Source organism: Mus caroli, unplaced genomic scaffold (genome assembly GCF_978045245.1).
Source record: "Mus caroli unplaced genomic scaffold, Mus_caroli_1 scaffold_13, whole genome shotgun sequence".
In the NCBI taxonomy this organism is placed as follows: domain Eukaryota; kingdom Metazoa; phylum Chordata; class Mammalia; order Rodentia; family Muridae; genus Mus; species Mus caroli.
The window spans coordinates 118,226,936-118,246,361 of NW_028227268.1; the positions used below are offsets into that span (position 1 = coordinate 118,226,936).

General features: G+C 51.2%; 1 protein-coding gene across 2 annotated transcripts in view; it reads left to right on the forward strand.

The window, feature by feature from the left end:
* Kremen1 (kringle containing transmembrane protein 1) overlaps nt 1-18,317 on the forward strand; it is a 69,033-nt gene extending 50,716 nt beyond the window's left edge. The window contains exons 5-9 of one of the 2 annotated variants that reach the window (XM_029484045.2): nt 107-260; nt 8,438-8,770; nt 10,320-10,478; nt 11,627-11,711; nt 14,857-18,317. In XM_029484045.2, the coding sequence (XP_029339905.1) occupies nt 107-260; nt 8,438-8,770; nt 10,320-10,478; nt 11,627-11,711; nt 14,857-15,025 (900 nt within the window). In that variant the 3' untranslated portion in view covers nt 15,026-18,317. Of the gene's footprint in view, nt 1-106; nt 261-8,437; nt 8,771-10,319; nt 10,530-11,626; nt 11,712-14,856 lie in introns of both variants that reach the window. The other variant, XM_021178235.3, reaches the window with a different exon arrangement.
* Nucleotides 18,318-19,426: the final 1,109 nt, after the last annotated feature.

Below are 19,426 nucleotides of genomic sequence, written 5' to 3' on the forward strand. Positions count from 1 at the left end.
CAACATCATGTGGTAACGTGACGCCCCAAGTTCATAGCCATCTCAGTGCGGAACACATCTGTCCAGAAGGCTTAGAAGTCCTCACGCTCATTTTCTGTTGTGGCAGTTTGCTGGGATGGAGTCAGGCTATGCCTGCTTCTGTGGGAACAATCCTGACTACTGGAAGCACGGGGAGGCAGCCAGCACCGAGTGCAATAGTGTCTGCTTCGGGGACCACACGCAGCCCTGCGGTGGGGACGGCAGGATTATCCTCTTTGACAGTGAGTATGTTTGGTGCCAAAGGCACGGCCAGGGACAGCAATCCACCCACCCATTTAATTATCCATTCATCAGGATTCACAAGGATGTGCCATGTGATGCCAACCATGGCTCTCAGCTCCTGGGACTGAAGTACAGAACAGGCCGACTCGGACCTGCCCTCTAGAAGGGACAACAGTGTTTAGTAGTCTGTACTTGCGTGTAGGGCTGAGTGTCTCGGCTACTGCAGGTGTCTCTGCTGGACACACTAGACCGTGCCAGCAGAGCAGTGATCCAGGGGGACAAGAGGCAGTTCTACATGACTTAGTAGCTGCTGCTGGTTCAAACTTTAGGAGTCCAACCCCAACTAGTTTATTTTAGGCTTATTTAAGCATAGCCCAATTTGATGAAAAATTTCCTGGTGGTAATTAGTTCAATTCCACATGCACAATAAAGAGTTAGATGTGGCTACCCTGAAACTCTTTGTAAAGTACGTGTGATATCATCCATAAAGATGGGTTCCATAGATAGACTACAGGTAATACCTTCTACAAAGACAGGCTCTATGGATTGACAAGCTCATGATAAAAAGTAAGGATCTGCCATGGCCTCGGCCACACAGCGCATAGGGCATGGCTGATGACCACACCCATCCCCATCCTCTGGGCAGACACCAGGGTATGCATCCCTCCCTTTGAGTGGACAGCCTTGTGACTTTAACACTGTTCCCTCTGTGTTCCCACAGGCTGTCTCAGGGCTACTTTGACAAGTAGAGAGATAAGGCTTTCAGCTTAGAGCACGCACTGGTGTCAGTGTAGTGTCTGCTCTCTTGTGTTCTCGTTCTGATACAGCCCCATTTGTGAGTTTGTAGGCACTGGGGCTTTGTGCCTCACCAAGGTGCATCTGAGACAGTAACGTTGCAAACACTTCAAGTCATTGAGTTTGCCGTAAGCCACCACGTGTGTGAGGTGCCGGCGAGAGGCAGGGGTGGTGACTGGTGTGAATTCTGAGCCTTACCTCTCCCTAGCTGTGCTCTCTTGTCCCTTGCCATAACACACAGTAGTGGTGAGACCTCATGAGAGTTATGCTTTTAACATTCTACAAAGGGAAGTCTCAGGCAGCAGGCAGGATAGAGACTCGAGCTTACAGAGGATGTTAGCCCATCTGAGGATCTCTGATGCCGAGGCACCAGACATGCACTCCTGACATGTCGGCTAGGTGGGGAGCTCCATTTGAGCAATACCGTCACAAGATTTGTTTCCTAGAGCTGCCATAACGCAGTATCACAAATCACAATGCTTACATGAGTAGGAACTTACCCTCTCACCAGGAACAGAAGCCCCAAACCAAGGTATCAGCAGGCTGTGCTCCCTCCCAAGACTCCAGGAACTGTGACTAAAACAGCCCAGCCCACTGTGGGTGGTGCCATCCCTGGACTGGTAGTCCTGGGTTCTGTAAGAGAGCAGGCTGAGCAAGCCAGGGGAAGCAAGCCAGTAAGCAGCACCCATCCATGGCCTCTGCATCAGCTCCTGCCTGCAGGTTCCTGCTCTGTTTAAGTTCCTGTCCAAACTTCCTTCAAAAATGAACAGCAATGTGGAACTGTAAACCAAATAAACCCTTTTCTCCCCGATTTGATTTTTGGTCTTGGTGTTTGGTCACAGCAAAGGAAACCCTAACTAATACAACTAATACAGAAGTACCCATAGTTTTTTTGTTTGTTTGTTTGGTTGGTTGGTTTTTGGTTTTTGGTTTTTCAAGGCAGGGTCTCTCTGTGTAGCCCTGGCTATCCTGGAACTCACTCTATAGACCAGGCTGGCCTCGAACTCAGAAATCACCTGCCTCTGCCTCCCAAGTACTGGGATTAAAGGTATGCACCACCACTGCCCGGCTATAGTTTTGTTTTAAATCCATGACTTTATTGTTTGATTTATATTTTGTGTGTGGGTGCTTTGGCTGCATGCTTGTCTGTGCACCACATGCATACCTGCTGGTGTCCACAGAGGCCAGGTCCCCTGGGGCTTGAGTTACAGATAGTCATGAGAAGTTATGCAAGGGTTAGGAATTGAACTCAAGTCCTCTAGAAGAACAGCCAGTGCTCTTAAAGTCTCTTCTGAAGTGCAGGCAAACTTTGAACTGCAACCCCTGTAACACCAAAGGGAGTTACACACTCCCTTTGTTCCGTGGCAGAAGTCAACATTCTCATCTCCAAAGCAGGATCAGGAGAGCAGTAAGGAAAGACTGGACAAAGCCAGTTCAAAGCCAGGCAGGTGCCTGTTGAAGCCATTCAGAAACCATTCATGGCGCTGACTGACAGGCTTGGGCAGCCCTGCCCAAATGACCTTGCTGCTTGTAACACACACATCATTTCTCTTGGTCTGACCTCATTCTTTGCCTGCAGCTTTTCTCAACAGACAGCCATGTTCCTGGCATGTCCCAGGGTCTCCACTGACACTTAAACTTCACTCTCGTGGCTTCACACATGGGCTTCCCTCAGGGAACCCGGACTCTGCTTGCTGATGGCCTCCTGAGTCTTCCTTTCAAAAGTTGGTGTAGGACTGAGGAGGTGGCTTAGTGGGGAGAGGGACAACTGCTTGTCATCACAGCACTAGGGAGACAGAGATGGGTGATTCACTGACTAGCCAGTCTAGCCTACTGACAGGCAAGCCCCTGTCTCAAGAAACAAGGTTGACAAGTCCTGAAGAACAATACCTGAGGTGTCCTCTGACCCCTTACACAGCACACATGAATGTCAGTCACACCAATGACTCTGTAGTTCTTGCATTTGGTCAGCCAGCAGAGCCATCTGTACCCTATTACAACGATGAGCTCTGCTTGACCGCCTGTGGTGTCTGTCTCCAGCCTGCTTGGACCATTGCTCCCGCTGCCTCTGAGAGCCTGTACACATAAGCTCAGAAACACTTCTCGAGGCAGCCCTTGTCCAGCAGGGTGCCTTGGCTGCTCCTCCTCCATGTAAAGTCTCTTAAATGAATGTTTAGCCTGACATCCTGGAGCCTTCTGTGGGTTACAGTTTGCCACTTCCTTCCTGAAGTACCATCAAAGAACGTTTTTGTCCCAGTCCAAAGTGGTCCTTCTCTGTGATGTCTTCTTCCAGTTTACTTTGCTGTGACTTTAAACTCAGTTCTGGCCAATTGTTCACTTTTCGTTTTCTGTTCTTTGATTTTCTCTGAAGTCCCATGCTTGACCTAAGACACCAGTTGTAACCGTATCACAAGCACAGTGTTATTCTGTCTTAAAATTTCTTCTGCCAATCGTTTCTCATTACTTTTTAATTTAGCCCCACTCAGATTTTCAGAACACAGCAGGACATAGACAGATGTTTTCCCAGAATGCACTAAGGCCGTGTTCAGTTCACTAGAGCCCTTGTTCTGACCGGAAGCTTCCCAAATACTGTTCTTGTTTGTGCTAAGGTTCCGGCTTCCATATTTCCACTAGAACTATGCAGAATCAACATCACTCTGAGGTTTCTCCAGCCTGCATCTCCAGCCTCCACCCTCCTCTGGTAAACCAGTTCCTGAGCCCTTGCTGTGGCATGGCTAAATCAGCCACAGCAGTGACCCCACACACAGCAGTGACTCCCACTTCCCTAGTACAAATTTTCTGTGTTACTTTTGCATCATTTTAACCAAATCGCCAGCAGAAACAGCTTCCGGGGGAACTGTTTATGGTCTGGTTCATGGTTTTAGGAGGCTGTCTGTCATGACAAGGAAGGATGGCAGAACAATTCAGTTCATGGTAGCGGAGAGACTGTTCACATGGTGATAGATCAGGAGGCATAGAAGGGACTGTAGCCAGGGAATGGTGCAATAGATAACCTTCAACTGCCCACCCCTAGTGAGCTAGCTAGGCCTGTCCCCTCCATGTTCCACAGCCTTCCCAAATTGCACTATCAGCTAGGGACAAGGGAGGAAAGCATAGCCTCTCTAGGGAACATGGCAGACTCAGACTCTCACCAACCGTCTCTGACATCACTGGCTTGTAGCTGTTTCACACCTTCCCTCCATTTTTCTAAACATTACCATCTTACCCCTTTGTGGATCCGTATTTCTGTCAGTCTCATTATGAAGGCACAGCCCACTGGCCTTAAAACCCTCTCTAATCCATTATGACATCATCCTAACTCATTACGTGTATAAAGACCCCTAGTAGTAGGATCAAATCCATCCTTTTGGGGGACACAGATCAATTATCATAGAGCATAACTGTCCAGCTCAGCCAGATTTATTTTAACTGAGCCTTTGCAGGTTCTAAACTGGACATTGTCTACGCAGTGTGTTTATCTTAGAAAGAAGAGAAAAGAAAAGAAACCCTAAAGATAAAGTTGGTCGCCTCAGTAAGTATCAGAGCCAGGACTCAAACTCAAGTTTACTGGTTTTAAATCATTTTGGCAACTGAGTTCCCTTTTATTAACAATAATAATGGGTCCAGCTTTATTCTTTAGTCTATGGTCAGTGATGCCCAGGGTGGCTGGTTATTATGCCTACATTGTCTACAGAGCTATGCTTTCTGCCTGTGTGCATTCCCGGACCGAGCAAGTAGGCATTCCATCTTCAGAGCCCCTGGCCACGGCCAGCTTCGTAACTCACCTCACTGCTCCTCAGAGATAAGTAGATTTAACACCATAGAAACGACTCCTAAAGCTTCCTCTCTCAGATGCTTTCGGTGACTGCGGCACATTCGTCTTATCCTACAGACAAGGTGGAACACTTCCAAGAGATTAGCTACAGACAGCTCATGACTTGAAAGAATAGAGAGATCCCTGCATGACTGGAGGGGTGGGTAGCTAGTGAGAGTACTTTTTTCATTTTTTGTTTGTCAAGACAGGGTTTCTCTGTGTAGCCCTGGCTGGCCTGGAACTCACTCTGTAGACCAGGCTGGCCTGAACTCAGAGACCTGCCTGCCTCGGTCCCCTGAGTGCGGAAATCAAAGGCATGTGCCACCATGTCGGGCGTTCTTTTGGTTTACTTTTGGCTTGAGTTCCTGAGATTCGTCGATCTGTGGTCCCCTTTTAAACCGGCTTTGGCATGTTCTCATCAGATAACTCTTCTGCCCATGCACATGCGTTATGTACTCCATGCCGTCTGTGGCTGTCAGGCGCTGTTTTGTTTGGTTGGGTTTGCCCTCCCTGTTTCATTTTGGCTAATATGTTTTATTGACATGTCTTCAAGTTTATTGATTCTTTCACCACTGCACTTACCTGCAGATAAATCATACACTTCATCCCTGAGAGTATGTAGTGTCTTTATTTTACATTTTATTATGTCTTTATTTTTAGGTGTGTGTGTGTGTGTGTGTGTGTGTGTGTGTGTGTAACCCTCCCCTACCCCCACCCCAACACAAATGCACATGAGTACAATGCCAGTGAAAGCCAGACGAGGACTTCAGGCCCATTGGAGTGTCTGCCGTGAGTGCTGGGAACTGGGTCCCCTGCATGAGCCATGTGCATCCTCACTGCTGAGCCCTCTCTCCAGTGCCAACGTTTGGCTCCTCTGAGTTTTTAGACAAGGCTGACCTCAAACTTTGTGTAGCCAAGGCTGGTCTTAAATGTCTAATTCTCCTGCCTCTAACTTTCTGTTAGTTTTACAGACATGAAGCACCAAGCCTGCCTAGCTCACTGACTTTTATGATTTCCACATCTCTTCTGAGATTCACAGGCTGCCCCGGTGTCTGGTCGTGTCACTATAAACTGTACTGTATTCATCTTGCAGCCTCCACGGCTGATAGTCCCAACCTCTGGGTCGCTCTCAAGTCTTGCTTTGTGGGTTGCTTTATTCCTTGGCAGTGCATCTTTCCCCACTTTTTCTTGCTCTTCTGTGTGCGCTGTGGTACTCTGTTTAATGCCACACACTAGGGAGAACTGTAGACACTAACATAAACAGCATTTACACTTTGGAGGCCTGCAGAGTATGAGCACTGGGCTGGGGTCTGTCCGTCTGTCTGTAGCCAACCTCAATTTGCTGAGTGAGCACTGGGCTGGGGTCTGTCTGTCTGTCTATAGCTGACCTCAGTTCAGGCTATTTTTTGTTATTTCCTTTGGTGCCCTCAGGCTCCCTGATCCTGAAGCTGTGCTTAGAGTAGAGCAGAGGGCACTGTGTGGTTTCTTAGTGTCCACTTCCATGCTGAGCTTCGAACAGGTCCCTGTGTGTCCTGCCCCTGTGGGAGACAGACACTGTCTGCTCTTTGGTGCTGTTTGAGGGAAGGCATGGGGGTCACTGGTTCCCCTATCTATCTACAGCGTAGGACTTGCCACCAGCCACGGGAATGAGGTGTTTTCAGTGGCTCTCCCTCTTCCCTGGCAGCCATGCACTTTGGCCTTTGATGGGACTTGGGAAAGAGACTCCTGTTCTCTCCCAAGGAGGCCTTACAGCAACCAGGGGCCAAAGTCTTCTGCTCTCGCTCTTCTCCCAGAAGGAGCTGGTCTTTACCAGTTCCTAAGGAAGTGTTCTACTCTCTCACAGACACAAACATGCGTCACATCTGCCTCTCTCCAGTGGCCCTGGGAGAAATGGGTTAACAGTCCCCCTGCTCAGCAATTAGAGGCTTTTGGTTCCTTTGAGAGGGGAACTCTGGCTGGCTGCTGGACACTGGTCACTCTTGCCAGCACGAGGAGGCCTTTGCAGAAGAGCTGGAAAGTGAATGCGAACCCCACTGTATGTCAGGCTCCATGTGTGCTCAGCTGAGAAGCCAGGCTCACGGCCACCACTGTATGTCAGGCTCCATGTGTGCTCAGCTGAGAAGCCAGGCTCACAGCCACCACTGTATGTCAGGCTCCGTGTGTGCTCAGCTGAGAAGCCAGGCTCACGGCCACCACTGTATGTCAGGCTCAGTGTGTGCTCAGCTGACATGCCAGGCTCACAGCTACCACTTTATGTCAGGCTCCATGTGTTCTCAGCTGACAGCCACACTGTATGTAGACCCTGTGCTCAGTTGAGAAGCCAGGCTCACGGCTCCCCAGGATCTCGTTCCCATGCAGCTGTCTCAGCCTCTGTGGTGGTCACCTCTTCCCTCTGGACTCTGGCACAGCTGAGCCCATTTCTGTAACCCCACTGTCATTGATAATGTCCCTTGGTTGTCTGGAGACCTCGGCTTCTGATTTTGAGCTTCCTCATCACTAGGAAGAAAAAGCCACTTCCCAGGGGCTCACAAGGTAGGCGAAGGCCCTGCCACCGAGCTCTTGCCAGCCTTCGGTTTTTCGAGACCGTCTTGAACTGACATCCTCTGACTTGAGCCTCCGTGGTGTTGGGACTACAGACCTGTACCACCAGGGCCAGCAAAGCAACATACTTTGATTGCTTTTCTGTGTGCTAGAGAAGAATTTTCCTAAAGCCTGCTGGAGCTGTGGCTCAGTGGAAGAGTGCTTGCCTGGCACGCGTGTGGCCAAGTTCCATCTGAATACTGAAAAATAACAGCTTTCTTTGTAATCCTGTTCCTACACTCCCTCCTGAAGTCTTTCATTTCCAACCACTCTAAAAGCCTACCAGTCCTAACCACTAGTCCTGAGAAAGCACGGCCGAGGCACAGTGTGGGTGACCCAGAGCACCATGAGGCTGCTCTTACCCTGCCTTCCCATTGGGCACTTCTGGAAATCCAGCCTGTGGTCACACATGCTAGGAGAGCATCCCTATAGAGCAGGTCTTCCAGGCCAGAGCTCCTTGTGGACTTCTCGTGCAAACACTGCACCTCTAAAGAACTGGAAACCCTGAGGAGACTCAGGGCCTTTCTTTTATGACGTCACCTCTTCAAAAGCCTCTCCTCGGCTGAGAGGTCCCAGCATTTCATGCACTTTATCTCAGATGTCCTCTCAGTGTCATGGGATACAGCAGCAGGTGGTGGCCCTAAACTGGAAAACAAGGGAGAGGCCTGGGAATGAGGTGCAGCCCCTAGGATCCCATGGCCCTGCGCCTCCTTAATGCAGACTGTCTGACTCCAGCCAGACCCCAGCCTGGGCTGCACTTCTCCTCCTGCGCTAGGCTGAGGTCTCCTGGGGAAACCAAATAGTCTGCAGTCATTTGTTCAGGGTTTAAGTGATTCATTCTGTGATCTGATCCTAAAACCCAGGATGGCCTGGTTTGTAGCTGGAAACAATGTCCCTGGCAAGATCACATTTCCTAAGAGCTTGTTTGTGTCCGCATTAGAGATGAGCCCCAGGCTGAGACTCAGGCCCACCATCTCTCTTCTGCAGCTCTCGTGGGCGCCTGCGGTGGGAACTACTCAGCCATGGCAGCCGTGGTGTACTCCCCTGACTTCCCTGACACCTACGCCACTGGCAGGGTCTGCTACTGGACCATCCGGGTTCCGGGAGCCTCTCGCATCCATTTCAACTTCACCCTGTTTGATATCAGGGACTCTGCAGACATGGTGGAGCTGCTGGACGGCTACACCCACCGCGTCCTGGTCCGGCTCAGTGGGAGGAGCCGCCCGCCTCTGTCTTTCAACGTCTCTCTGGATTTTGTCATTTTGTATTTCTTCTCTGATCGCATCAATCAGGCCCAGGGATTTGCTGTGTTGTACCAAGGTAAGATGTCCTTGTCTCTGGGGCATAGGTGCCCTGCCTTCTCTTCCTTGCCAGAGCTTTCAAGCCTAAAGTGGATCTTTGGGGGCACACTTGGTCCTCCTGACTCAGCTACAGATGATTTCAACATTAATTCATCCCCCACTTATTATCACACAACACCCCACCTTCCAGTGCATGACACCCTACCTTCCAGTATACAACTCCACCTTCCAGTGTACAATTGGTTTATATGTCAATTTCACTATTTTAATAATTTTATTTATTTACTTTAGATTCTATTTATGACTATGTGAGTGTATACCATACACCACGTGTGTGGGGGTGCTTCAGGAGCTAGAAGAGGGCATCAAATTACCGACACGCAGTTGTGAATGGTCTGTCATGGCATGGATGCTGGGAACCAAACTCGGGTCCTCTGACAGAGCAGGCCACGGGGCCATCTCCTCAGGCTCATGTTAGTAGTTTTAGAGGCAGTTGTGTAGACAACTACATGGATAGATAAAGAAGGAGGTGAGGGACAGAACTGGAAGGCTCCCAAGTGGTCATTCATCCATCCTACTGCTCCTAGACAGCCCAACCAGTCCTGCAGACTAACCTACCATCGTCCTCAGAAACACGCACTCTACCCCTCTAACAGGAGCCTTTGCTAGCCTCTGAGCACAGGTATCAGACCACACAACTTTAAAAAGTGTGGGTAGTGGGCCACAGGAAGTGGGACCGACTAGAGCAGGTGGAATGAGGTTTGCCATGACAAGGGGTCCTGCAAGCACAAAGCCCGGAAAACAAAGTGGCTTCAGTGTCTGAAGTCTCAGCGCCAGGCTCAGCAGCGTCTCCCTTCTGCCCCAGCAGAGAACAGCCAGGTAACTGTGAAATCAGACCAGACCTCCTCAGCCAGGAGTAATGCCACACACCCGTAAGACCAGCTCAAGGATAGCAGAAGCTGGAAGGTTAACAATTCAGGGCCATCCTCAGCTACATAGCTGGAGGCGAGCCTGGGCTATAAGAGACCTGTCTCAAAAAGAAGGAAGTTCAGAAAATTCAGTGGCTGGGTGCTTGCTGAGTTCAGTGGCTGGGTGCTTGCTGAGTTCAGTGGCTGGGTGCTTGCTGAGCAGGCATAAGGAGTAGAGTGCAGAGGCCTGGAATGCAGATAAATTCTGAGTGGGTGTGGTGGCCCACATCCACTTCCAGCCTTGGAAGGTGGAGATGGGATTCCTAGAACTGGCCAAATTGAGGAGTTAGACTGCCTCACTGAGTAACATGGAGGGGTGTTCATAGATGAGTCCTGGGCTGGAGAGATGGCTCAGTGGTTAAGAGCACCGACTGCTCTTCCAAAGGTCCTGAGTTCAAATCCCAGCAACCACATGGAAAAAAAAAAACAGATGAGTCCCACATGTGCTTCCGCATGTCCATGTTCCCCACATGTGTGTACCCTACGCACATGCTAAACACCCTCTCACACACGGAGAAAGAGAAAAGGCCTCCTCCCACTCAGAGGACCCCTCTTTGCTGCTGCCATCCCCAGCTTTGGTTAATCCTTTTGCTCTCTTAGCCACCAAGGAGGAACCACCACAGGAGAGACCTGCTGTCAACCAGACCCTGGCAGAGGTGATCACCGAGCAAGCCAACTTCAGTGTCAGCGCTGCCCACTCCTCCAAAGTCCTCTATGTCATCACCCCCAGCCCCAGCCACCCTCCGCAGACTGCCCCAGGTAGCCATTCCTGGGCACCGTCAGTTGGGGCCAACAGCCACAGAGTGGAAGGTAGTTCTTTCAACACTTACAGAAACAAAGGTGCTTGTGGATGCTTGCCCTGCAGACACATGTTGGGATATTGGCCCTGCAACCTCTAGTCTGAATGGCCTTTGAGAGAAATACCCTCATTAGCATAGCTCCCTTCCAAAGATGGCTTCTGTGTGCCTTTGGTAACTGTGATTAGCAGCTAAGATGATCTCTTTGTCATAAAAGATGCCTCGTGAGAGCATCTTCCTAGAGCCCTGAGTAAAGCTTCCCAAATACGCTGACTCAGGTGTGAACAGGCTGGAGGTCAGCTCGGGGGTACAACATGCACCAATGGGGAGGGGAAGGTGAACCCAGAACATACAGAATTCCTTCCAAGGTGCCGTGCACTGTACTAAACAGTGAGCCATGCACTGAACCAGACAAAACTCTGCCCTTCTCTTGTCTGGAAATACAAGCCTGGTCTCCAAGTTGTGTGCAGCATAAGGCCCGGCATCGCTCCTCTTCTGCAGGGTGAAGTGCACACAGATGTTAGGACAGGACTGTGCATGTTTCCTATGGGTTACCAGTGGGAGGAGGGAAACCAGAAGCCCTGCCAAAGGCTAGGAGTGCCGAGAGCTTTGAAGAGAAGCCGTGCAGGGATTGTCGTGGGCCATGCTCTTCTCTGGTCAAGCTAGTGTGGTTGGCTTCACATATCCTCCCTGAGGGAGCTGGCGCACTGAGGAGGACTGCCATCCATAATCTGGTCTAGAACTTCTCATACTGCTCCCTCACCTCTGGAGGTCTCACCGTGGAAAGCGGAGGAGAGGCCTCTCCAGCCCAGCAATGTTTGGCTGTGGATTCTAGTAGGGTTTCACAGGTCTCGATTCTCACTTCTCAGATGAGAAAACTAGGACCCAAAGACGGCTAAGTCCTTCACTGCTGAGTTCCAGTGGCAGACAGATTTACCGAACCCCTTAGGACCCCAACTCTAGTGTTCAGGTCTTACCGAGTTGCTCCTGCTGCAGGTTTACTGGCTGCTCCCACCTGCAGGGCCCCCAGAGCCAGTTCTGCCCCCCTGAGCTGCCAGTCTCCTTTGGAAAGTGAAGGCAAATCTGGTGAACTCTGCTTTGCACTTACAGGATGGACTGTGTATGGCCTGGCGACCCTCCTCATCCTCACAGTCACAGCAGTTGTTGCAAAGATTCTTCTGCATGTCACATTTAAGTGAGTACCAGTGCCATGGGAGAGCGGTGTCTTTCCTCTGTCGTTTCCTCATCTGTCTGGGGACAGTTTAACATCAGAACAGAATTCCAGAGGCTGAGTCCCAGGCAGTACAAGGCAGAGAACACTGCAGCTCCTTCCAGGAGAGACAGGAGACAGGACCAATTGCACTGAGGCTGAGGAGGCTGAGTCCAGTACACTTGGTTTCAGGAAAGGTAGAAAACATTCTGGTGTATTTAAAACTCTAGCTTCCTAAGACAGTACATGCATATCTCTCTCTCTCTCTCTCTCTCTCTCTCTCTCTCTCTCTCTCTCTCTCTCTCTCTCTCTCTCTCTCTCTTTCTCTCTCTCTCTCTTCTTTTTTTCAAGAGAGGGTTTCTCTGTGTGTAGCCCTGGCTGTCCTGCAACTCACTCTGTAGACATATACCAGGCTGGCCCCCAAATCATAGAGATACTCCTGCCTCTGCCTCCTGAGTGCTGAGATTAAAGGCTTGTGCCACAACCTTCTGGCCCATGCATTTTTCTTAATGCCTCTAGAAATCAAGTCTTACATTAGTGCTTAGGAATTTTGTCAGTTTATTTTTCACAGCCCCATGTATGTACATAGTGTATTGGTCACAGTCACCTCATTCTTCTCCTCTCCCCTCCCCTCCCGGTCCTGTCACCCCCACCAGGCCCCCAGCCCACTCCCGTGCCTTTCTGTCTTGTTTTTGTTTTTACATGGGCTGCCCACATGGGCATGAGTGTGGAGCTGTTCACTGGAGTGTTAGCAACTCCCCATGACTGGCTCCATTCCTGAAGACAAAGCTTTTTGCTCCTCCAACAGCCCTGGACTGCCATTGCTCCCCTGGGTTTGGCTGTAGCCCACGAGCCCCTCCCCCACCTGTGACTAAATGTTTGGAATCATTCAGTCTTATACAGACCCTATGTGGGCAGCCACAGCTGCCATGAATTCCTGAGTGCCAACGCCATGTCATACCCACTGGCCAGCATTTCCCATCGCCTGGCCCTTGTGTCCTGAGCTTTGGAGGGGTGAGGGCTATGTCCATTTTAAGGCTGATCTTATAGCAGTCATGTGTTCTCAGCACTTGACAAGCCATGGGCTCTGCAGTCACACTGTCTGCTATGGAGTCACTGCAGCACTGACGCCCTGTGTTCTTGCTTCACTCAGCACAGCTTGATACACAGGCCCTGTGGGCTTGCACGTGCCCGGCCCTGATCTCACTCCTGGGCCATAGGTTCCCTCCCTGTGCTGCCCCTGTTGTCGTCGGAGGCTGTTGGCCTGTGTATGCCCAAACTCTGTCTTGTCCCCAGTGTGCCAGGAAGTACACATTATTTTTAAACATACGTTTAAGCCATGCTCAGTGGCATACACCTGAAATCCTAGCTACTTAAAAAGCTGAGGTAGAGGGTTATGGCTGAGACCAATATGGGCAACTTATCAAGCCCCTGTTTCTGCTGGGTACAGTAGCTCCTGCCTGCACTCTCCCTACTCAGTAGGCAGACAGGAGTGTTGCTACAGTCACTCACTGCCTGTTCACTGGAGTGTGAGCAGCTCACCACTGAAGACAAAGGCTTCCACTCCTCTGCCAGCCCTTGCCTGCCTTTAGCTCCCCTGGGTGAGGCTGTGGCCCACGAGCCCCTCCCCCACCAGTGACTAAATGTTTGGAATAATTATGTTCACTGGTTCGAGACCAGCCTTTTTAACTTAATAAATCCCTGGGCTACAAAGTGACACAAAACAAAAACACAAAAACCAAAACCTATTTCAACAAAGAGGAAACTTACAAATGCATTATCTTTCAGGTCTAACAAAACTGGAGAAAACACTCAGAGTGCACTGCCTTCCCGGCGGTGCTGTCTGTGTGCCTGGAGAGCTTACGCCCTCTCCACTCCCACTCAAGACCTTCCTGATCGCAGGCCTCTGCCACAAATGTTTACACAGAGGGTGGCTGTGACCACACTGCTGACCTTCCCGGCTCCTCTCTGAACTTTTTCAGTAGAAATAATGTCCTTAATGTTGTTGGCTGAACTCACCTTTCAGACAGACAGACAGACAGACAGAGACAGACAGAGTGAAGTGTGGGGAATAGGGTCAGTTTCAGAATACCACATGGATGCTGGCTCCTCAAACCCATTCTGTAAATGGTGCCATGACGCACGTCTTCCTGTAGGGTTTATACTCTCGCGCATGTCTGCACCTCTCACAGTAGCAAGCACTGTGCTGCTGTCAGTGAGTGATGGAAAGAAAGGAGGAGTGTCCGGACGTGTCAGCACAGGCGGAGTTCTTTTCAAGGCTTTCCACCTGTGGTTGGCTGTCCTCACAGACGTAGAACTTGCACCTTCAGAGAACCAATGTGTGTTTTAATGTCACAGCTCACATCCAAGGAAGTCCCTCAGGGCACAGTGTCTCACGGCAGGCTGAAGCAGGGCTGAGGCCCTAAAGCACACGCCTGACTCCTCTCAACACTGGAAGCCCTCCTCAGCTTCCCTGCCCCTGACAGGAGGGGAAGAGAAGGATGGGCTAGGAGCAGACCTGATGTCAGGGCTCGCTGCTTCAAACAGAACTTTCCCCTTACCCTGTTAGATAGGCGAGCGAGCTTCTAGGTAAACAGCATTGGTAGGTGGCATTCTTTTATTGGGGGGGAGGAGGAAGAAGAGGAAGGAAAGCAAAAGAATATTTGAAAATTCATAATCTCCTAAAACAGCCTTTCCAGCTTTGAATTATTTTGACAGAAATTCCCTTGTTACCACAAGGAGGACTCTGCCCTGCCAGCCTCTGTGCCCAAAGGACACGCCTCCACAGCCCACATAGTTCATCCTTAGCTGTGGTTGGTTGGTTGGTTGGTTGGTTGGTTGGTTGGTTGGTTGGTTAAGACCGGGTCTTACTACATAGCCCTGGCTGTCCTGGAACTCACTATGTAGACCAGGCTGGCCTCAAACTCAGAGATCTGCCTGCCTCCCCTCCTGAGCTCCAGGAGTTACATGTGTGCATCACTACACCCAGCCTTCATCTTAAGCCTCTGAGGCAGCCAACACCCTTCCCAGGGCTAGCTCCACACACAGTGTCACAGGTCCAGGAGCCTCATGAGGAGGCTATTTGAGTGCTTTCTTTAGGTCTACTGGAAAACCTGTTTTTGTTTGACAGATCTCACCGAGTTCCTGCATCAGGAGACCTTAGGGACTGTCGTCAGCCTGGGGCTTCTGGGGAAATCTGGACCATTTTCTATGAACCTTCCACTACAATCTCCATCTTTAAGAAGAAGCTCAAGGGTCAGAGTCAACAAGATGACCGCAATCCCCTCGTGAGTGACTGAAGCCCACGCCTGCATGAGAGGCTCTGCTCCAAGCTCGAGTTTGCTCCCCTGAGTTCTCCTCTGATGAGTTCCCTCCCTTCCCATTCACCTCCATCTCTTTTGGGGGCACCCTGCTTTAGAGGCAGCCCAGCCTGGGATCCTCCATCACACGTACCAGCCTGGCTGCTCTGCTGGGACGGTCAGACCAGGCCCAGGCTGACAGGACACAGCTGGACCTGACTCCAGAAGACTCTTGGGTGGTGGGGAGGTGTAGTGTAGGATGAGTTTTCTTGCTTATTCTCTATTTTGTCCACATACAGATCAGTTCCCCCTGGTCTTTACAGTTTGCAATAGAGCCAGACTGAAAGAATTGTCAGGTTTTCTTAGGCTGGCCTGGTTCCCCACTAAGAGTGGCATTGGCGCCCTAGAGGCCCAGAGGTCCAGTGTAGGCTTGGAGCTTTCTCTGCTGCCAACTACCATGTGTCATCTAGTCCGAGGGGACTGAGAGCAGGGCCCCAGATGTCGTCTTTCTAGAGGGTTCTTTTTAGCACCCACTGACCAATGGGGCAAGCCTGAGGATTGGTCCATCTGTTTGTCCATGGAACAGACACAGTGAACTTCCTGGATACTAGACTTAACGAGCCTAGCCCTCAAGTAGTTGCCAATCCTGTGGAATCTGAATTCAGCCTGTCTTCCTGTCCTCAGCCAAAGCCGACTTCAGAGGAGTTTAAAGACTGTAGCCTAGAGCTGAGGCTGTAGCACAGAGCTGGGGCTGTAACTCAGCGATCAAGAGCTTGCTTTGTATACATCAGGCCCTAGGTTCTATCCCAGCACTGTCAAAAGGTGGGAGAGAAAAAGACTGCACCATAGCATGCGGGCAGCATCTGTGGTTCCTACGTGAGGTGTCTATCATTTTAAAAGCAGATCAAAACTACCGCGAGTTTTGTCCTTTGTCCCTTATCATGGGAGCAGAGTAGGAGTAAGGGCTCTGGTCTTGCCCATTGTCCCTCAGACAGGGAGGCAGGAAAAGGTCAGGCTTGGGAACTGGAGATCCTCCCAGGAAAAGCTGCAAGATTGAGAGACCCAGCTGCAGTTGGGAAAGGAAGGGCCATCCCCGACTGAGAAGTCCTGCAGTCTGGAAGTGGCCTTTGTCAGCAGCAGCTGAGAGGAACAGCCTGTGCCCTAAAGGTAGACCTTGGTCACTCTCCTGCCAGCCCTTGAGCCTCTGCTGTCCTGGGTGCCCTCCCAGAACACCATGCTAACCTCCCCCGAGTCTCTCAGTCACTGCCATTGAGGCCTTCCATAGGGTCTGGGTGTCTCTTCTGTAGCTGCTGCTCCCCAGGACTGTCTGGGACCATCTGGGGACCACCCTCAGGGAGAGGCAGCAGGAGTACAGATGAGGCAGTGACCTGAGCTGATGAGTCAACCAGAGGACACCAGAGTCTACAGTGGGCTGGCTGCTGGCTCAGCTCCTATGGGAGGCCTACAGGGGTACAGAGCTAGGGGGTCATCATCTCACTTGATCTGGGAAAGGCTACAGGCTCCTGGATTTGAAGACAGGCCCACCATATTTCCACCAGTCTGGAAATAGACTGACAGGAGCAGGTTCTACTCTAGGCTGTCCACAGCGTTTGCAGGACTCCCCTGAGACCAAGTGTTGAGTCAGAGTACCATGTGCATAGTACAGAAAGGACATGGGTTCTTTCCCAGGGAAGGCTCACAGCAGGCCAGGACATTTTTTCAGCTCAGAGCACTGGCCCCAGGCTTCCTCTAAGCCACCACTCACCTGTCTCTTCATATCTCAGACACAGGAAGCAAGCCCCAGTGTGGTGGCAGCTGCAGCTCAGCATTGGTGTCCCCAGGAAGGGCAGTGGATGTGCCCACGCTCCTTTTGCTGTGGGCCTGGCACAGCCCAGCACTGCAGGACCCACTCTCTCTCTTGGGGGGGTAGGGGACACGTGAGGAAAACTAACCCACCTCCAACAACAGCAGAGGACAGTGGGAAGGCAGGGCTGTAAATCACCCAGGCCGGACCTCCAGAAAGGACAGCTACAGTCTGTTAGAACCTGTAGGCAGCCGGTCACCGAGGGCCTTTGTGCTGGTAACACCCTGCCTGGAGCATAGGGGTAAGCCCGAGGGAGAAGAGCAGCCCTCAGAGACATCAGCTAGAAACATAGGTACCCTATGTCCTTCTCTTCCTGTCACACTGCTTACAAAGCAGAGACAGAGTAGGAAAGAGGTCTTCGTCCTCTCCCATATCAGCAAGGATAGGGCTGCGGCCGCCTCAAGTGAGCAAGGAGACCAGAGCTCTGGACTTCTCTAAATGTGGGCTCTGGCTTCAGACTCCTCAGCCAAAAGCTCTTGAAGATCAAAGCTCTGGCGGGTACAGCTGTCCTGGCCTGTGGGCCAGCCCATGGGATGTGCCTGGGCCAGGTGCCACCCCACGGCTCACTGTCATCCCAGGAGGGACCCCACCTGATGCTCCTCATCATCCGCTGGCCTGACACTATCAGAGCTCGCGCCGGCTGTTGCCAGGGACAGGCTACACTTGACCTTCAAGAGCACTTAGAAGTGGATGGCCTCCAGACTCTGTCAGCCTCTGCAGGGGCCACACAGGTCTCCCGAGCCAAGTCCACAAGCCTCCATGGTTCCCTGGCTCCTCTCCTGTGGAGTGTCCTGTTTGATGTCTGAGGTCTGCTTTGGGTACCGCCCTGGGAACTGCTAACCTTTGATTGGTCCCTTTGTGTCTCTGTTTACTGTCCTCTTCTACCTCCAGGTCACTCAGCCCTGACTGCTCTGGCTGGAGGTGGGGTAGGGGGTGGGATGCTGGCTGCACCCCCACCCTGGTCTGCCAACAGAACCTGGGGGCCTCACACAGGCTCCTGTCTTGCCAAGCTGGAGCTGAACACACTGGCCGAGGCTGAGTGGGGCAGGGCAGACAAGTGGGAGGGGATCTCTCACCTTAGAGGGAGGAATCCAAAGGCGTAGATCCAGCGCGGGGGCTGCCATCCCCGCCACCTTCATAGCGCCAAGATCTTCCCGTTTCCAATCTCACCCTCCAGCAGGGATATGACTTTGGACAACAAGGCTTTATTTGTAAATATGCTCTTAATATGCAACTTTGAGAATAAAATAGAAACATCATGTATTTTAAAATATAAAATGAAGTGTGACACACTGTATACAATTTAATATATATTTTTAGGATTTTGTTATTTAAGAAAATGGAATGTGATGGTACTTAACTTTTACAAAAGAGAGAAAATGTTATTTTTACTGTTTGAAGAAAATAAATATTCTCATTGTTGTAGAAACCGTGGCAAGGCCAGGCCAGGCTGTCATTTTTCCAAACTCTTGGGTTCAAACATTCCTCCCCTCTCAGCTTCCCTAGTCACTGTGCTACCAAGCCCTTTCCAACCCTCTCCTTAAGTAAGCAATGCTTTTCCATGGTCTCTATTGTGCCAACAAGGAAAAGATGTTTCAGTGAGGTGGCGGCAGCGGCGGCGGCAGTGGTTGGTACTCGGAGCATTGGCTGTACCCAGCCAGGTTCCGATTCTTCTGTCCCCCAGCATGAGGCCAGGAGGAGTGACGCAGGAGGACTCTGAAGAGGCCCAATGAGGCTGACATCTGAAAAATCCCATCAGGGTGAGGAGACCAAAGGCAAGCAGACCGGGGAGAAGGGGGTTCCTGTTGCGGCCCGCCCGCGGTCCACAACACGAACGGTTCAACTGAAAATGGCAGTTCAGGCTGAAAAGAGAGGAAACTAGACGGGGCGGAAGAAAAGAATGGAGCCAGGACAACAAGTTCTGATCTAGGCTCAATTTTACTAATTCCAGACACTCAGTTTATAAAGGAAGGGGGAGGGAACCCAATTTCCCGCCAAGTAACTCAGGGTCCAGTAGCAGGACAAACACGTGTGTGACTCCAGGCAGCAAAGGCAGGTTCCAGCAGTGGGCGTGGCAGGACGAATGAGCCGGTAGCTCCACCCTTGAGCAGGCAGGTTCCAGGCTGGGGGGAAGGGAGGCCACAGGTTCCTAGGTCCAGGCAAGGGATGCCAGGGCCTGGGGATACCCCAAACCAGCCCCGTGGAAGGAAAGGCTGGCCGTGCCCATAGGTCAGACACACACTTGGACCTGAGTGCTCAGGTCACATTCAAAGCCCACTTCCCATGGGGCACCTGTGCTGTCATGCCGTCTGACACAGGCAGGTGTGGTGCCCTGTGTGCTCAGGTCACTTCCCATGGGGCACCTGTGCTGTCATGCCGTCTGACACAGGCAAGTGGGTTACTGGGTTACTGCACATCATTAGTTAAATGGTAGCTGTTGCTCTTACTCTAGAATACACCTAGGGGTTAAGAAAAAACGTCTGACCTTGGTGTCTGGGGGAGGAGAAGGGCCACTCTGCCAAGGAACATATAAGTCA